The sequence below is a fragment of the Neopelma chrysocephalum genome, unplaced genomic scaffold (assembly GCF_003984885.1).
Source record: "Neopelma chrysocephalum unplaced genomic scaffold, ASM398488v2 Primary Assembly neopelma1_71, whole genome shotgun sequence".
Taxonomy (NCBI): domain Eukaryota; kingdom Metazoa; phylum Chordata; class Aves; order Passeriformes; family Pipridae; genus Neopelma; species Neopelma chrysocephalum.
In genome coordinates this window covers 15,824,303-15,840,316 of record NW_020897731.1, presented here as the reverse complement: position 1 = coordinate 15,840,316, position 16,014 = coordinate 15,824,303, and the positions used below count along the sequence as shown (strand labels likewise).

The 16,014-nt window shown below is 40.1% G+C and overlaps 1 protein-coding gene across 3 annotated transcripts in view; it reads left to right on the top strand.

Annotated features, from left to right (window-relative positions):
* The window catches only part of BEND4 (BEN domain containing 4), a 32,882-nt gene that overhangs the window by 4,334 nt on the left and 12,534 nt on the right, over positions 1–16,014 (top strand). For all 3 annotated transcript variants that reach the window (XM_027686598.1, XM_027686600.1, XM_027686599.1), the window contains exon 2: positions 4,253–4,819. In XM_027686598.1, coding sequence (XP_027542399.1) covers positions 4,253–4,819 — 567 coding nt within the window. The remainder of the gene's footprint in view (positions 1–4,252; positions 4,820–16,014) is intronic.

Below are 16,014 nucleotides of genomic sequence, written 5' to 3'. Positions count from 1 at the left end.
AGCCCTCATCTGGAAGTAGATCTGTCAGATCAGTACTGAAATGGCCAGACTGTGATCTTCATGCAAAATGCCCAAGAAAGTATCACATAGTCATGGGAGGTGTCAAATGGTCTCGGTTTTGTGACCCAAGTGTAGATATTTACAGCAGTGGTCATATCTAAAAACATAATGACAAAGTCTCTATGCTTAGATAAAGCCTACTTTGGGGCGTACAAGGCTGCTGCCCCAGGATCTCAATTAATAAAAATATGGTTATAATCAAATCAAGAAATGCAAATAATCAGGTGAGAGGGCTGAATCACTTTAAGGTGAAGAGTGAGATGATTGAAACTGCTAAGGAACCTGGACTTCACAGTCTTGCTGAAAATTAAATACCAATGAATACATTCCCTGCAGGGAAGAATCTATGGTATTCAGATCCACTCAATAGTTACAAAGATGACTTTTTAAACCAGCTGCCCAAGGATACCAAGGAAACTGTGGAAAAGCCACAACTTGAATCCAGAGCCATTGAGACCAAACACAATGCCTTATTAATAAAGCTGTCTGGTCTAAGTATTGAAAAGATACTTAGGCGTAGGAAAAGCTGAAGTTATACCTGCCAATTTTTCCAGACATCTTTTCTGATGCATTAGTGTAAGTCATCAGGTTGAGTTTCAGACATTTGCTCTTACTAAACCCTGTTTTCAGTCTGGCAGTTGAATAGCTAAGAGGCTCCCATAGTTCAGCATCAATGAGAAAAAGATGTAAAGATGAATGCTGTATCTGGGAGTTGATACCTGATTTGCCATATGTATCTTCTGGTTGCTTGTAGCCTCAAATAATCTAGTTATGAATGCTTATACTTTCAGCAATTTAATCCTGCTCTCTTAGTGCTTTATGGGCCTTATCCAGCAGGTCCACCTTCAGGCAAATGTCTTGTTAAAGTCAGTAGAAGTCCTGTTCTGTAAGACTAAAGACTGTGGGGCCTGAGACATTAGAATTACATGGTTGATGAGCATGGTAATAAGGAAAAGAAATATCACAATAAGGCTGTAATAAACTGTTTACCCTGTTTTAGTCCAGTGCAATGATTTCAATAGAATCCTACTTTCATAGAAAATACATACATTACATTAAATCAATTAAGAATTATATATTGGTGTTTATTCAGTAGTAATCACATAAAACCAATTTTTTGTCATTTCTTAAGTGATTAGATGTTGCACAGTGCTTGCATTTCTAATTACAATCAGTCTGTAAAAGCTGAAGTCCCAATTTCTACAATATATGCTAAATGGGCAGCATTTGTTTTTAGTTTTCTCCATCACAAAAATAACTGTAGTTATTCTCATTTAGGGTTGTTCAGACTGTGGGTGCATGCACTATAACTGGTATAGAAGTAGCTTCAAAGTGCTACCCACTTCAGCACAGAGTCAGATGTTTCCAGAATGTGTGCTGAGAGCATCCCTCGCTGTTGCTGCCCAGAGGTAGCCACAAAAAAAGCATTTGTGACCTAGCCCTGCTTTGTCATGACTCTCATTTTTATGTCTTTGAGTATGGGATGAAGTTAAGAAAAAAAAACAGTAATTGCTGTTACTGTGTCTTTGTAGTAGATCTGATTCTGAACTGAAGACTAAATCAATACTGTCATTTCTGTATAAAATTTCAGTTACATTTTAAGCCATTATCACAGGGAATGTGCCTAATGCATTACATTTTACAACAAAACTAATAATTAATTTCGTCTTTACTGATGTCAGTGTGTATTATAGCATTCTTCAAAACTAGTATTTTGAGTGTCAGGTTACTTTTTGCTGTTTTTTAGGAGAAACCATAATAGTAGAATAACATCTCTTATATTAATCTAATCCCTTTTCTATTGTTTCATTCATATTTTGTCCCCTTGTAACAAGGATATGCAAAGAATGAGTAACTGTTTTGTCAACAGGGACAATAATGATGAAAATACAAACAGGAAATACAATTTTAGGTCTGGAATCAGATTATAGGATTAAAATTAATGAAAAAACTGTTCTGTAGTAGGATTGCAAAGTTCCAATCAATATCATCCTGTAATAATTTTAAAGGGAAATGTGGGAAGAAATAAGGCAAAGAAAGCACAACTTGAGATTGTTAGTGATGCTTCAGTTTCTTGATTTTCCTTTGGTTTATCAGGTCCCAGCTAGATAGCTGCCATGTCACTGGGGTTCCATTCTTCTAATTTATATTACATCTGTTGTGCTATTTGCATTGTAAGAGTTAAAGACAGCTGACCTTAGGTTAGTGCAGAAAAAGAGAGGGAGAGACAGCAGGTATGGAGGCTACAGAGCACCTGGCACCTTACTGGCACCCACTTGCAAAGGGAGTGGCAGTGCCTGTGCATTTCGGCTCCTTGGAGTTTGTAGTGTGGACAGAGGGTGTTGCATGCTGTGCACCAAAGGTGTGTTGGAGAAATCTGCCCTGGTTCATCTGAGCCCATTTACAGCGATGTGTTATGGCTCTTTAGCACAGGAGGCTGATTGCGAGGACGCTTAAAGTGACCTTAGGGCCACTCCATACCTTCATATGCTGCTGGGCAATCCCTGCTTGGCCTTGGGCAGCCTCATGACCCAGCACTGGGCTTGGGCTTGCTCTGTCCACCTCACATCACTGTTCTTAGAGTTAAGTCCTCAGGAGATCACATCCTCGGGTTTTGTGCCAGGGAGGACTCCTCTGACTGTGTTCAAGACTGAAAGCATTTGTATGCTGCTTCAGCCCTGTCCTCTTTGCAGAGATCTGGAAGATGGTGCAAATGCAAATTAATGTTGTTCCAAATATTCTTCAGGCCAGCTGTACTAACCTCAGTGTGAAGTAGATTTTCCACAAGACAGTGTATCTTCTGGATTGTGAAGAAGTACTGTGAGAAGTGGCACCTCTTAAAGGCCTGAATTCTGAATGTTTCTGTTATTTATGTGTTATCAGTGTGATGAGGCTATGTTTTCATCTCTACTGATGAAGTTAAGATAAATGAAGGTCTGGGGTGCTTAGTCTCATGCATCTGTGGCAGGTTTCAAAAGTAAATGCATTTATCACTTTCTAAAAGTCAAGTCTGCCTGAGAAGTGCTCTCCAAAATTGGCAGCACTTTAACCCACCAGTCTTTTTTTCGTATGCAAAATGTTAGTTACATCTGTTTAGGCACCTAGAGGAACTCAGCTATGAATAAGCTAAAAAAAAATTAAAAAACATTATTTTTGTTGGGGTACCTAACAGGTCATATCATACATGTCTTGGTCATTTTCTTTCTGAGTCCAAGACGCGTTACAGCGGCTTGAGCTATATACATAGACATTGCAGAAATAGATCATCCTACTGTGTAGCTTGTAGCTGCTATTGCTCCCTGAGGTGTGACACCTCCTGTCATTAGAGGTAAGGCTGACTAGGTACAGCATGGCATCCTTATCCTACTTCCAGAGCTGAGCTGCTGTCTCCAGAAACTGCTACACATCTCCATGTGGAGTTTCCTGATTGTATCCAGTGCATCTTGAAGAACTTCACACTGCTGCCCCTGTGTGATACTGGCCTGCTCACAAACTCATAGGAGGTCAGCAGGACAGAAAAAATTCCTCCTCTGACCAGAGGAGCTTCATGTTGTACATTTGATGTCTTTGCTTTATTTAAGAAGAGGGCTTTGTGCTTATCACATGGGTTTTTGGGTTGTTCTTGAACATATCTGGAACCTAAAGCAAAAGGAACAGAAGCAAAGTCCATAGAATTGGGTGTGGGTTGTGTGAAGTGTCAATGTCAAACAACTGCAGCAAAACCGAAAAGGAATAAAAGCAAAGCTTAGAAGCCTTGTTGGAGAGGAACAGGGCATAGGATGAAGATGTGGTGCAAATATGTACAGACAACGCTCTCCAGCATTTTGAAATAGGCTTTCAGAAAAGTACTTACTTGAAATTTTACTTGTAGCAAATTGGATGGAATTTGTATTTTCTTCCCCATTTTCCTGACTTAATCCCTCTGAAAGAAGATGGCAGTAAGCTGTGTCTATCATCACAATGCATTTCTGATTAACAACAAGGGCACAAGGGCACTCTCAAAATAGAAACAAAGTCAGGATTGTTTTAAATCACAGTATTGCAGAAGTATTAAAGCAGAAGCCATAATTTTAATGTGTTCAGAAATAAAATGCATGCTACAGTAAACGGTTGTGTACGTTCATCTAGCTGCTACTGCCTGGCATAACCTTTTGCATTAGGTTTCTGTGATTCATCTTTTCTTTTGTTGCAGAGAGTCGAATGATTCTGGATGCCTTTGCCCAACAATGCAGCCGGGTTCTAAGTCTCTTAAATTGTGGTGGAAAACTACTGGACAACAATCACTCTCAGTCCATGATTTCTTGTATAAAGCAGGAAAACCCAAATTATAGTGAAAGACAAGAGCAATGTCAGCTTGGGAAAATGGTCCATAGTCAGACGTCAGACATTTTAGACATAGAGATGCAGTATATGCAAAAGAAACAACAAACCTCAGCCTTTCTGAGAGTTTTTACTGATTCCCTTCAGAACTATTTGCTTTCTGGGAGCTTCCCTTCTCAGAACACCTCATCAATAAATGATTTTAGCCATTTGGCAGATGTGGATCCACTTTCAACCTCTCCAGTACACACTTTAGGTGGATGGACATCTCCAGCAACATCGGAATCTCATGGTCATCCATCGTCTTCTACGCTTCCAGAGGAGGAAGAGGAGGAAGAAGAAGAAGGTTACTGCCCTCGGTGTCAAGAGCTAGAACAGGAGGTAATTTCATTGCAACAAGAAAATGAGGAACTTCGTAGAAAGTTGGAGAGCATTCCAGGTAAATAATCTCTTGCCATATAATGTTGCCAGTCAATGATTAAAATAGTTTGGGTAATAGTTTGTTGCAAGTCCTAGTCATTTTTTAAGTCATTTTCTAGTCATTTCAAACACTGGAATTTGTCTCCAGCCAAAATTCCTATATCTGTGCCCAGTGGAAAAATGTCTGCTGATACTCATCCCTATAAACCTTGAGTTGTAGACTAGTGAGCTGTGTTCAGGTAGGGATGTACTTGGAATCTCAAATTCCACATATCAGGTGATTTGTCGCAGTAATTTCAAACATATTCTTTTGTAACTCATTATCTGTCGTGTTCTTTAAGTACATTGCAGCTTTTAAGACTAATTCCCTTTTGGGCCCCCTTTTTTTGGTTACTTAAGGAAACTATTCAAAGTTACATCCATACTTTTACCTGAAATAAATTTGGCTTTTAACTTGAATAGTATCTCTTAAATTGCTGTTAGCTTAGTGAGAAGCATTAATACATCTCCTCCCATTCATCTTCAAATAAAACCTAATAAAAAAGCTCAACAACAATTTTTCCAGTTCAGCACTACCTACAAGACACTGGGAGAGAGAGAGAAAGAAGACAGAAACACTCAATCTAATAGAAACCCCCTATGCGAAAAGCTTCTCTTGCCCTTTAAACCTAGGACTTCTCACTGTTGTGTCAAGATACCTGACGAGTGGTATTGGATAAGAGCAAAGTATCTTGGACCCATATATTCTCAACTTTCAGCACAGGTGAAAATATACCTCAAATAATTATACTAAAAGCAAATTGGCATTTAGCAAAGAAAAGAAGCATACAACACACTTCTGACATGTATAAACACTAGAGAGCTGCACCTTTGCTACCTGAATTTGAGGTGATTAGGGTAGATCAAAATTAAATGAACTAATCTCTAAATGACAGAAAAGCATGTATAATATAGCATGGGCTGCAAGAGAGAAAATACTTGAAAGCTGTTAACTGTGCAGAAAGAAGGCAGTAACCAACTACTGCCCCAATATGGAGGGGCAGTTGAAAAATCTGAGCAAAAAGCAAGCAGCAGTCTTCATAATTCTTCTCCCCAGCTATCAGTGATGTATTATGCATTATTTATATCACATTGTGTTTTTCTTTTGTGCTTTGGTCCATAGGGGTGCAGACAAATCCCATAAGAAGCATTGTTCAGTGCGGAGAAAACCCAAAATTTAGAGTAATTCCCTCACCCCTCTCAAAATCTAGAGTTACCACAACACATGCACTCTCACTGGTTTCAGTAGTGATTAGTACATCATCTGGGAACACTGCGTGACAAAGGGGATTGTGTGCACTTCAAGTCCTGTTGCGTCCTAGCTTCAGGTGTGTAAGACCAAAAATGATCATTTAGGATCTGTAATCTGACCTACAGCTTTCAGTCTGAATGCAGTACTGAATGTGGTAATCTTTTTGACTTTTACTAAAGCATAATTTACATTTGACTCAAGTAGTATGCCAGAAGGCCTCCAGTCCTGAGTTAAAAACACTGGTGAGCAACAGTTTTACCTCTTACCCTGACACTTGGTTCCAGTGCTTAATTACACTGGTGAAAATATGTGCCTTATTCCCCGTCTGACTACCTGAAATCAACTTCTAGCCATTGACTTTTATACTTTGCTCCACTAAATTAAGTGCTCTCTAAGTCTTGGTACTTCTTCTGATTGAAGGTACTTACAAACTGAAAGCTGACTTAATTTCCATTTTAGATAAACAAAGCAAACAGAGCTTCTTGAAACTCCTCAAATGAGTTGAATACTTCTTTGCAGTTCTTTTCTCCCCTTTTGATCGTTTCTTTAAAATTTGGGCACTGGAAATGCGTACAACACAGTCCTATCTGCCTGATCAACAGTGAATAGTCTCTTTGCTCCTACCCATGGTTGCCCTGGTCAGTTGACTACTGGTTGTGCTGCTGAGCTTCTCATTCTGTGCACATTTCTTCCTAGATGTGCGTACTTTGTATTTGGTGGTGTTCATGTACTAAGTGTTCCAGTTTGCTCTGCTTGCCCTGCTTGCCCACTGTTTGCCAATTCTTCCATTTCTGTATCATCCAGATTTTTTTTTATTCTTTTTAAATTAACTTTGTGTCCTGGTTAGAAATGCTGAACGGTAATGAGGTTGTTAGACCCTGTTGAACCTTTCTAGAAACACATCTATTAATGATGATTTCCACAATGACAACTACTTGAGTTGTCAGTAGCAAGTTCCTAATCTATATATGTTCTACTCTACTGATGTTGTGTGTTGCTCCTTTTGCAATCAGCTAACTCATGGTAGTAAGTTAAATCCCCTTAAGGAGCCTACGTGTCTTATATTGTTCAACCTAGCTTTTTCAAGTGAATCTATAATCTCATCAAAGAATGATGATCAGGTTAGTCTGACAAGATCTACTTTCCATAAGACCATTTTGACTGGCATTAATTATATTCATGTTCTTTAGTTCTTAGTCAATTGAATCCCATTGTGATCACCTGTATTTTGCTAGGATTAATGCTGGGTTAAGCAGCCATTATTTACCTGGGTCATCATAGTTACCCTTCATCTCCCTTTAAAAGCAATAACCGTGCATAATCATAGTCGTTTTACATGCCCCGGGAGTAATGAAACTCCTTGTTAACAGTGTATCAAAGGAAGCAGACAAAGATACAGTAAACGTGCAAGGACGTAGGACTTCATCTGCCAACAAATAATCATCATCAGATGCATCTGTTGCTGTCTGGTGACATACAGATAGATCTGAAGTGACTCGTGTGTTTGGAGAAGCAGTAAGAGCCACTGAAGCTGCCTCAGATTTTGCTATATGGTAGGACAGAGATTTGAGCTCCTCAGGCAGTCCCACAGCCACCACTGAGCAAAGTTAATCAAAAATCAACTAAAGGCAATGTCTAATTATATTTGTCTCTAATGCTGATTTTGTTCCAGTGAGCTTCTACTACCAAAAAAGCTGGCAGAAATTTTTCTGTTACTTGAAATGCCCAACTGTGTATGTAAATAGGAGCAACACTCATTCTCTGAGCCCTTTTTTTCTTTGCCCATCAGGATGTTGCATGCCTCAGGAGGGAGCCAGAAAGCCCTCTGCAGAGTGTTTCCCACTTCTATCAAAGTCATGATGGAGCACAAACTTTCTTCCTTGTGAATTTGTCCACCTCATGCTGGGCATCCAAAGGGCCAGGGAAGGCAATGAGTGCAGTGCAGAAGCAACTGAGGAGGCATCAAGGTTGCCATACTGTCTCCACGAAGCCACCGAAAGAGCAGGATATTTTTTACGTAGTGGTTTCCTTCTCATCCTTGGGGGAACTGGGCCAGAGCTGCTTGATGAGGCTGGCAGGGGACCCTCTGGGGTGGTGTTGATGTGCACTGTGCTGTCCCAATGCTCTCTGAGTCTCCCACTAGCAACCCTTTTAAGAGACTATAAAAGCACCAACTCCTCCCTTCTGGTGTATAATATGAATCATTTTATCCTTTTCCTGAAATACTTTGCGTTTCTTTTTTACTTTCCATATGCAAAAGCCCTTTTAAAATCCATGAGAGTTTGCGATCTAAAAATAGTTACCAAAATATATCTCTGCCTCTAGTTCTGCAGAGCAAGGCTCACAAAGACACTACTGAGAAGAAGAGTGTTTCCTCAGCAGATGTAAAGGCAATGACTTTTTTTCTTTTTTAACAAATATTACAGAAGACATATCCTCCTGTAGCTTTTGGACATAGAAAATAAGATTTTTCACTTTTCAAGACTCTGCCCTGTTGCTGTAGAAGCCCTCCAGTTCTGTAGGATCTTTTTGCCTATAGCCCAGCATCACTTTTTGGCAGATCACCACTGGAGAAAAATAATTACATGGGTAAAATATTGCGTATATTTTGGTTGTTGCATGGGTCAACATATTTTTCTCAAAAAATATGATTTGACTGAAACAATACTTAAATTTGTGTGAAATCTTAATTGTTCCAGCTATGGAATAAATGAAGAAAAATTCATATTTCGGTTCTTGGGTTTTGGAGCAGTATGACTTCTTTTTCAGTTTCCCCAATATATTTTTTTAGGGAAAATCATTAACCAAACATTTTAAGGTTTCAGTTCAATTGAAGAGAAACTTTTTCATTTAGTGTGTTATTTTTTCTTGTTTTGCAATTATCATTAGATGATTTCTGGAAGGAGTGTGGCAAAGTTATCATTGGCTCTTTAATGTTTTGAGACCATCAAGAACAGAGCAAATTAACCCATCTATATGAGGAGAAAAGTGTATCCTAATCTCTTGCCTCTGTATAGAAATTACTAGGGCTGTGATACATTCCCAATAGTGAAATTAAAGACCTATTTGTGGAACTGCATGTAAGACCTGGATTTAGACCATCTAATTTATCAGGATATTAAGCAGTTCTTTGTTATTGTCAGCATGATTTTCTTGCAGTTTTTGACCTAAAAGGAAGAAAATATTTCCAGGTGGTTAAAGTAAAGGCCCAAAATCATGAGTGAGGGTTTGCCTTCTGGTGCTCCCAGCTTTGCTGCATGGTTTTAGACAAACCAGTCTGAAAGTAGTGAAAAGGTATAAATAAGTAAGATGAAGCACAACAAGGCAGTGATTATTCTTGCCTCGTTAGCACAGCAGCAGAACACACTACAGTAAACAGCAGAAGGATGGGAATGGAAACCACCCTCAAATGTAGAGAGCTGATCACCTATAGAGACGGCATTCAGGGTGGCTGCAAGTAGCCAAAGCAAAGCAGCGTTTACAGGTAGAGTTAATATCAACATAATTGAAAAAGTCAGCCAAGTTTTCCAGGAGGTTTTGTGTGCCCAAGGCTTGACTCTTTTTCCTGACTATTGGATGATCTAATAAAAGATATTACTTTTCCCTAGAAATCCGGTCCCCTTTATACTTTCAGAGCATCATATTTCCAAAGAGCCTACTACAGCCACAGCATAGATAAAGCAGCCATCAAGGGTTATGATGAACACTTTTTCATGTCCTTTTTTTTGGTCCTTTTTCTTGATGTTCACATTTAACCACTTCTTTGGTTTCCCTTGATGTCCTGGATGTTTTGGTCTGATCTGTGGCCTTGTTCTGCTGTTCAGCTTCAAAGTGTGAAGTTACTGTGAGAAGAGAGAGCCTCGAGCACAGTCACCCAGTGTTTGGCATGAGAACCCCTTTGAATTTGCAGTACAGCTTTGCTTTGCTGCTTGCGGGTGCTGGCTTACTTTACTAAACCTGCCTGAATACAAAAACTTACTGAGACATATAATTGCAGCAGACCAGGGCTTTATTTATCTGTTTTCTGCATGCTTCTGGGTACAAACTCATGAGAATTTGGGAGGTCAGGTTTCTTAGCCTTCCTTGGGGAGCAGGAGCTGGTGGGAGTTTTGTGGGGAGCTGCAGTTCAGCCTGGCAAGGATGAACTCCCAGTCTCAACTTGGGTTTGCCCTTTGCAGGTCAACATTTGGCATTTTAGTGACACAAACGGCTGTCCCCACTCATCGGGGACTCTTTGATTTCCCTGTTTGTTATCAGCAGCAGAAGTGTGTTGTAGAGGCGTTTTTACAGACAATATCCCTTCAGCAGGGAAGACTTCAGAGCTCAAAGAGAGCATAAGAAGGGATACCTTCTAATGAGTGGAGGAAAGTGAGGGAGCACAGACAAAAATAAAAGCCACAGGAGCATGTGACAGCATCACTTAAATGAGAGATGCACAGCTGCCTTGCTTTATCTCTTTTCGGCTCTTGTTTAGGTAGAGGTGTACATACTAGAGGCGTATGGAAGGGGAACATTCTTATTTCTGGAAGAAATTTAAAAAAATTAAAATTAAAACTCCAGTGGCCTTTTAGATGCAGATTAATAGAAAGTTAATGGTTTTCCACTCCACATGGAAAACACTACTGAGAGGCATTTTAAAAGTAATGGGATTTTTGCCAGAATTTTTTCTCCCTTCCCTGTTTTTGACAAGCATGTAGGTCATCTTAGGAAATCTTGAACACTCTTCTACACATAGTGTTGATTATTTTGATTTCTCCTGTCTGCTCTCACTACAAATGGTTGCTGCTTTTATTTTACCATCCAGTCACAAACATCCAAATTTGTAGGGTCTTGAGCACTGAGATCAGTTCCTCCAGAGATCCTAACCCCCATCTCTCCTTGCCCCTTGTTGTTTTTCCAGCTCAACAACTTGCCTTCATGGACCATCCAGCTTTCGCTGGCTTTCAGCTGACTATTGAAATAAAAAACCATATGAGCTAAAATAATCTGAGCCACGTACACTTGTCCAAATCTCAGGCAGAGAAGGCATCTCCATTAATGTTATAAGAAATTCACACAGCCATGTGGTTCGTCAGCACGTTCCCTATCATTTGTTACATCTTTTTGACAGTCGAGCATCAATTTAGAAATGCCCTGCAATGAACTCGGAGAGAAGCATCACTCAAGGTCAAGCAAAGGAGGACACATTGCAATGCTGAGCCAGTCGTAACTAACAGCTGCTGGCCTGAGTGGGGTGGATGTAAATGTACACCCTTCCCAATTCTCCTCCTCCTGGCAAGTCAGAGGTAAATTGTCTTGAGTGCTAAGGGATTTGTCTTCTGCAAAACACCAGGAGGAATACTAGCCAGTGTCGGCTACAGAGCACAAAATCTCATTAGTGAACAGAATAACCAGATTTCATACTGTCTGTTTATGGGGCTGAAACCACCACAGGCAGACATACTGCCAAGCTGGGGGTGAGCCATCCTTTCTCACTAGGCCTGTCTGATGCTGCGGGAGAGGTCGGAGATACACTTTATTTACCTTGGAGATGTGCCTTATTTACAGCAAACCTAAGCATGTCTTGACAGTGCTGTGCTATGGCAATATAAACAGTCCTGGAGTGTTTTACACTGGGAGGCCACATTTTGGGGACAATAAATGAGAGCCCTCATTTTGACAGATACCAATGCAAGTGATGTTGCACAGTAACATTTATAATGAGCAAAACCCCAGCCCAAACCAATAATAAAGATGTTCTTGGCACTTCATAAAAAGTTGGAAACAATTATTAGAGCCAAAGGTTAAAAAAAAAAAGAGTGGGTGATTACTGGGAAACATTAAAAGCATGTTATTGAAGGCCCCAAAAGACTATCTAGAAGGAAAAGTTTCATACTGGTTACAAAAACAACCAGCTTAGAGGGAAAATGAAGGAACAGTTAGAAACATAACAGATAGATTAGAGGGGAAGTTGATGGTGATGAGTGAAAAGCAAAAGTTAGGATCAGTGGCAAATTAATAATAACAATTAAACCTGGAGCATTGTCTTGAGAAGGCTTTCTTTTTCTGGCAAAATTAAGGAAAAATATGGCCTGCTAATAACAGTATTGGACCATTATCAGATGGAAATAGGTTTTATCAATAATATGGAACTGCTCATTGAGTATTTCTGTTTTAGTACTTGTGAAGAGTAAAATAATGCGATCACACCAATATAATGATGATGGTAAGCAGGTAGAGATGTTTTCCATTTCCATCGTAACTCTGGGTGTTAGCACACATTCATCAGCTGCTTCACGTGGGACTGCAGTCTCAGCTGTCTATCCCAACTCCCTCCCAGTGTGGGGACAGTTGAAGAGCTTGTTAGTCAGAGCCAGAATTGCCAGACTTTTTGAAAATTATAAAGAGATGTGGATTCCAGCCCAGGTTATAGGACAGAGTGGTTCAAGAACAGAGTCAGAGATGTCATTGCCAAGAGAGCTGCAGCATGGGCTGCTGGGAGGGGATAGCTGCTTGGGCACACCAGCTTTTCATCCCTTTAGTGCACATCAACTTATTACCAAAAGAGCTAGGCAGCTGCTACAAAAGTGTGATGTTTTCAAAATCATAAGGTTTGGACAACTCCCTTCAGGAACTAAAACAGTATGTTCTGGAATATTTGGGATGCTACAGAAGACCAAAAAATGCAAATACTGTGTGGTTGTTTTTTTTTAAAGGACATAGGAGATGTCCTTTATGATTGTGGGTTTGTTGGCCTGATATTGAGCCCAGACTAACTAATTGCACAGCTGATACCAGCTTCAATTAATAGAGTACTAAAAGGGAATAATGCCATTAGTACCAGGCCAAATTATGGTTTTGATGAGACAAAAACTTTGATTGATGAGGGCATTGCAGATATTCAGGGTGTTACATCATATTACAAAAAGTGATTTAAAAATACAAATATATTTGTATCCAGGAAATTGCCACAATGCAGCTGAATTTCTAGAGGAAATTTTTGTGGAACTGTTCACAGCCCGTGCTTTTAATACTTTAATCCATGAAAGAAAGCACACAGTCATTGCTCACAGCTTGCAAGCAGTGCAGAGGTAGCAGTGGATGAGGAAGATGAGAAGTGACAGACTTGGCCAATCACAGTGCTGATTATCATGTACTGAGGCACAGAGAACATCACTCTACTTGGTTTCAGCCCCTGGGAAATGTACACTGAGAAAGGCTTTTGGATGACACAGTGATTTTCTGCCTGAGTATTGACGCATAGCATGGCCAAAAGGACCACCATGGCCTTCAGCTGTACCAACTTGTAAGCTGGTGTAGGGACTCTGCTTTTAGCAGGAGCCCAGCACCTTGAGAACATCAGTGTTGAGCTTAGCAAAGAGAAGATGAATAAATGACTTCACCACCAACTATAAGCATGTAACAAGTGACAGGCATTTTCCATTTATTTTTCCAAAGATTTTATAAACCCAGTTGAAAGAAAAAAAACAAAATGCAGACTTGAAATAAAGTTTATATTCCTGAGGGTGAAATGGTACACGCTGTAACAATGAGCTGAGGGTACAAACTGCATCACTGGAGATGATGACTTGGGTTGTAGTGTGTTTTACCCGCTGATGCTGTCTGGTGCAAAGAGGATTTAGTCCAGGGAGTTGCTGTGCTGTGTGGCAGCTCAGGCTGAAATATCACAGCCTGGCTTTTGTCATTGGCACATTTGGATGTCCACCACACTCACTGTTCAACTGTGTATTAGAAATTAGGATACTCTGCAGAGAAAGCTGTGACAAGCTATGTCGAATAAGCACTTGTTACAACATACAGATGCCTAGAATACCAATGAAGTCTTAAAACTTGGATCAATAAACAGCAAATACCCGCCACCTCTTACACATGTCCTGCTTAGCATCTTAGCAAGACCAGCCTTCCCCGGTATGCCAAGTGCCCTGTAGCCCCTCCTCCTTACCCTTTAGCTCCTGCTAAGACCTTGCTCTTTCACTTGCTGCAGGCCAGCTTACTTGGCCACTTCCAGTGGCAAAAAGGTTGAGGAAGGAAAATTACTTCCTCAGGTTGAGGAAGGGCAGGAAAATTACTGCCTCCCCACAGTCTTTCTACTAAATTATAACAAGCCAGTGTTATTTCAACATTGGTGTCTTTCCCCTTGGTTACAGTAGGTGCAGATCCTTGTTAGTGATGTTGGTGCTAAGTGGAAACGTGCATAAGAGATCAGCTCTTGGGATTATGATCTTGTTAACTCTAGAGACCACATCAAAGACAAAGATAAACAAAATTAATAAGCTAGTACATTTAAATGATTATTCATCTTCACAGTTGGGAGCCCCAGGCTCTTACAAAGTTATGTTTGCTGTAGGGTTTGGAGGAAATAGGAATATTTGCAGAGCCATAAGAGGGACTGTATCTCAGTAGCAAAATCAAAGCTTTGAGTTTCTGCCTCGTGCTGCCCTCTTAGTGGCTTCTTTTAGGCTTCAGTTAATATGGCAGTCGAAGAAATCTGGATTTGCAAATAGAACCTGGTATTTGAAAGGCTGAGGTTATTTGTACCAACAGCAAACTGTGCTGTGCAATGGCATTACAAGTCAAAAATGTTCAGCATCCTCAAGTCACTACAGTGATAAAAAAATCATACAGTTTTGTGGCCAAAACATTACTGCTTTTATGAAGATAGAGGGTTTTATAAGCTTTGTCTAGCTTTTAGTACTTTTGTGTTTCTCACTGGTAATGAGAAGGCATTTTATCAGTAGCATACAGTCAAAGTAGAGCTCTACTTCATCTGCTGGGGACACAACAGGTTAAATAATTTCCTGTCATCTCACTTGTGCCTCATCCCTTTGGAAGAACACAGGTAAACATATCTTTGGATAGCCTGCAGTGAAATTACTTACTGTGTGAAAAATCAGCAACAGGAGTAAATACACTGGTGGGTCACATTACAGAGAAGTCAGTGTGGGGTGCAATAACATAGGAATTTATTCGTCATATCAGGCACTTGCCATGGCTTCTGTATGCACAGTCATGGGAGAGTGGAATGCTTAGACAAAGTTTTAAGAAGCAAAGCCTTGCCGGTGAGTCTCGAGGTACAGAAGGGACTCTCTTGCTTTCTAAACTCCTTCTCAGCCTTGGGCTGTGTTAACCGTTTAAATTTAAAGGAATTATAGAGGTATGATTAAACCACTTTGTCCTGTAGGTTTTAATGATGGCAAAACAGATATGTTTATATAAATGAATTATTTATTATGACAAATTAGCGAACAGGTGAACAGATGAAAGATCTTAACCAGAATTATTTACTACACAGTGTAAAAGCTAAAAAATCTACTAGTAGAGTATTATATAACAAAGTAATATAGTGCACTGTAACAAAACAATTATATTAAAGCTATTGTATCGAAGCTAGCAAAAGAAACAATCATTAAGTAGAGATTGATATAACTCACCATACAAGTGGGCAGATCTCTGTCTTTCTCTTAACCCCTGGGGAGTAACCATGAAGAGGCGTCCCTGCTTCAACCTCCACACTTCAAGGAACTATGTGGAAGAATTTGCCATAAGGAAGTTTGGACTGGGCTTTTATAGTTATGAAGGGATGGACTGGTAGTCACAGACTTACAAGGTCACAGACTAGCTTATCTGTCACATCTTGTTTCAACAAAAGGATGTATATTCGAAATCTGGTGAACCAGGATGGTCTTAGCATAATTTAACACCAAAACAGCACCCTGGTGCCAGCAGCTGAACTTGCATGATAGTTTGCATGATGGCCTGCATAGGATGCATTATTGGATTTTAGGTCTGTTCAGGATGGACTATCCTGCCACACACACTGCTGGATGTAACACCACTTAGCCCTCAGTAAAGAATCTGTTTTGCACTGAATTGTTCTGCACCCTGGCTGCCTAGACAGGGGCACAACTGCTGCACAGTCTGAA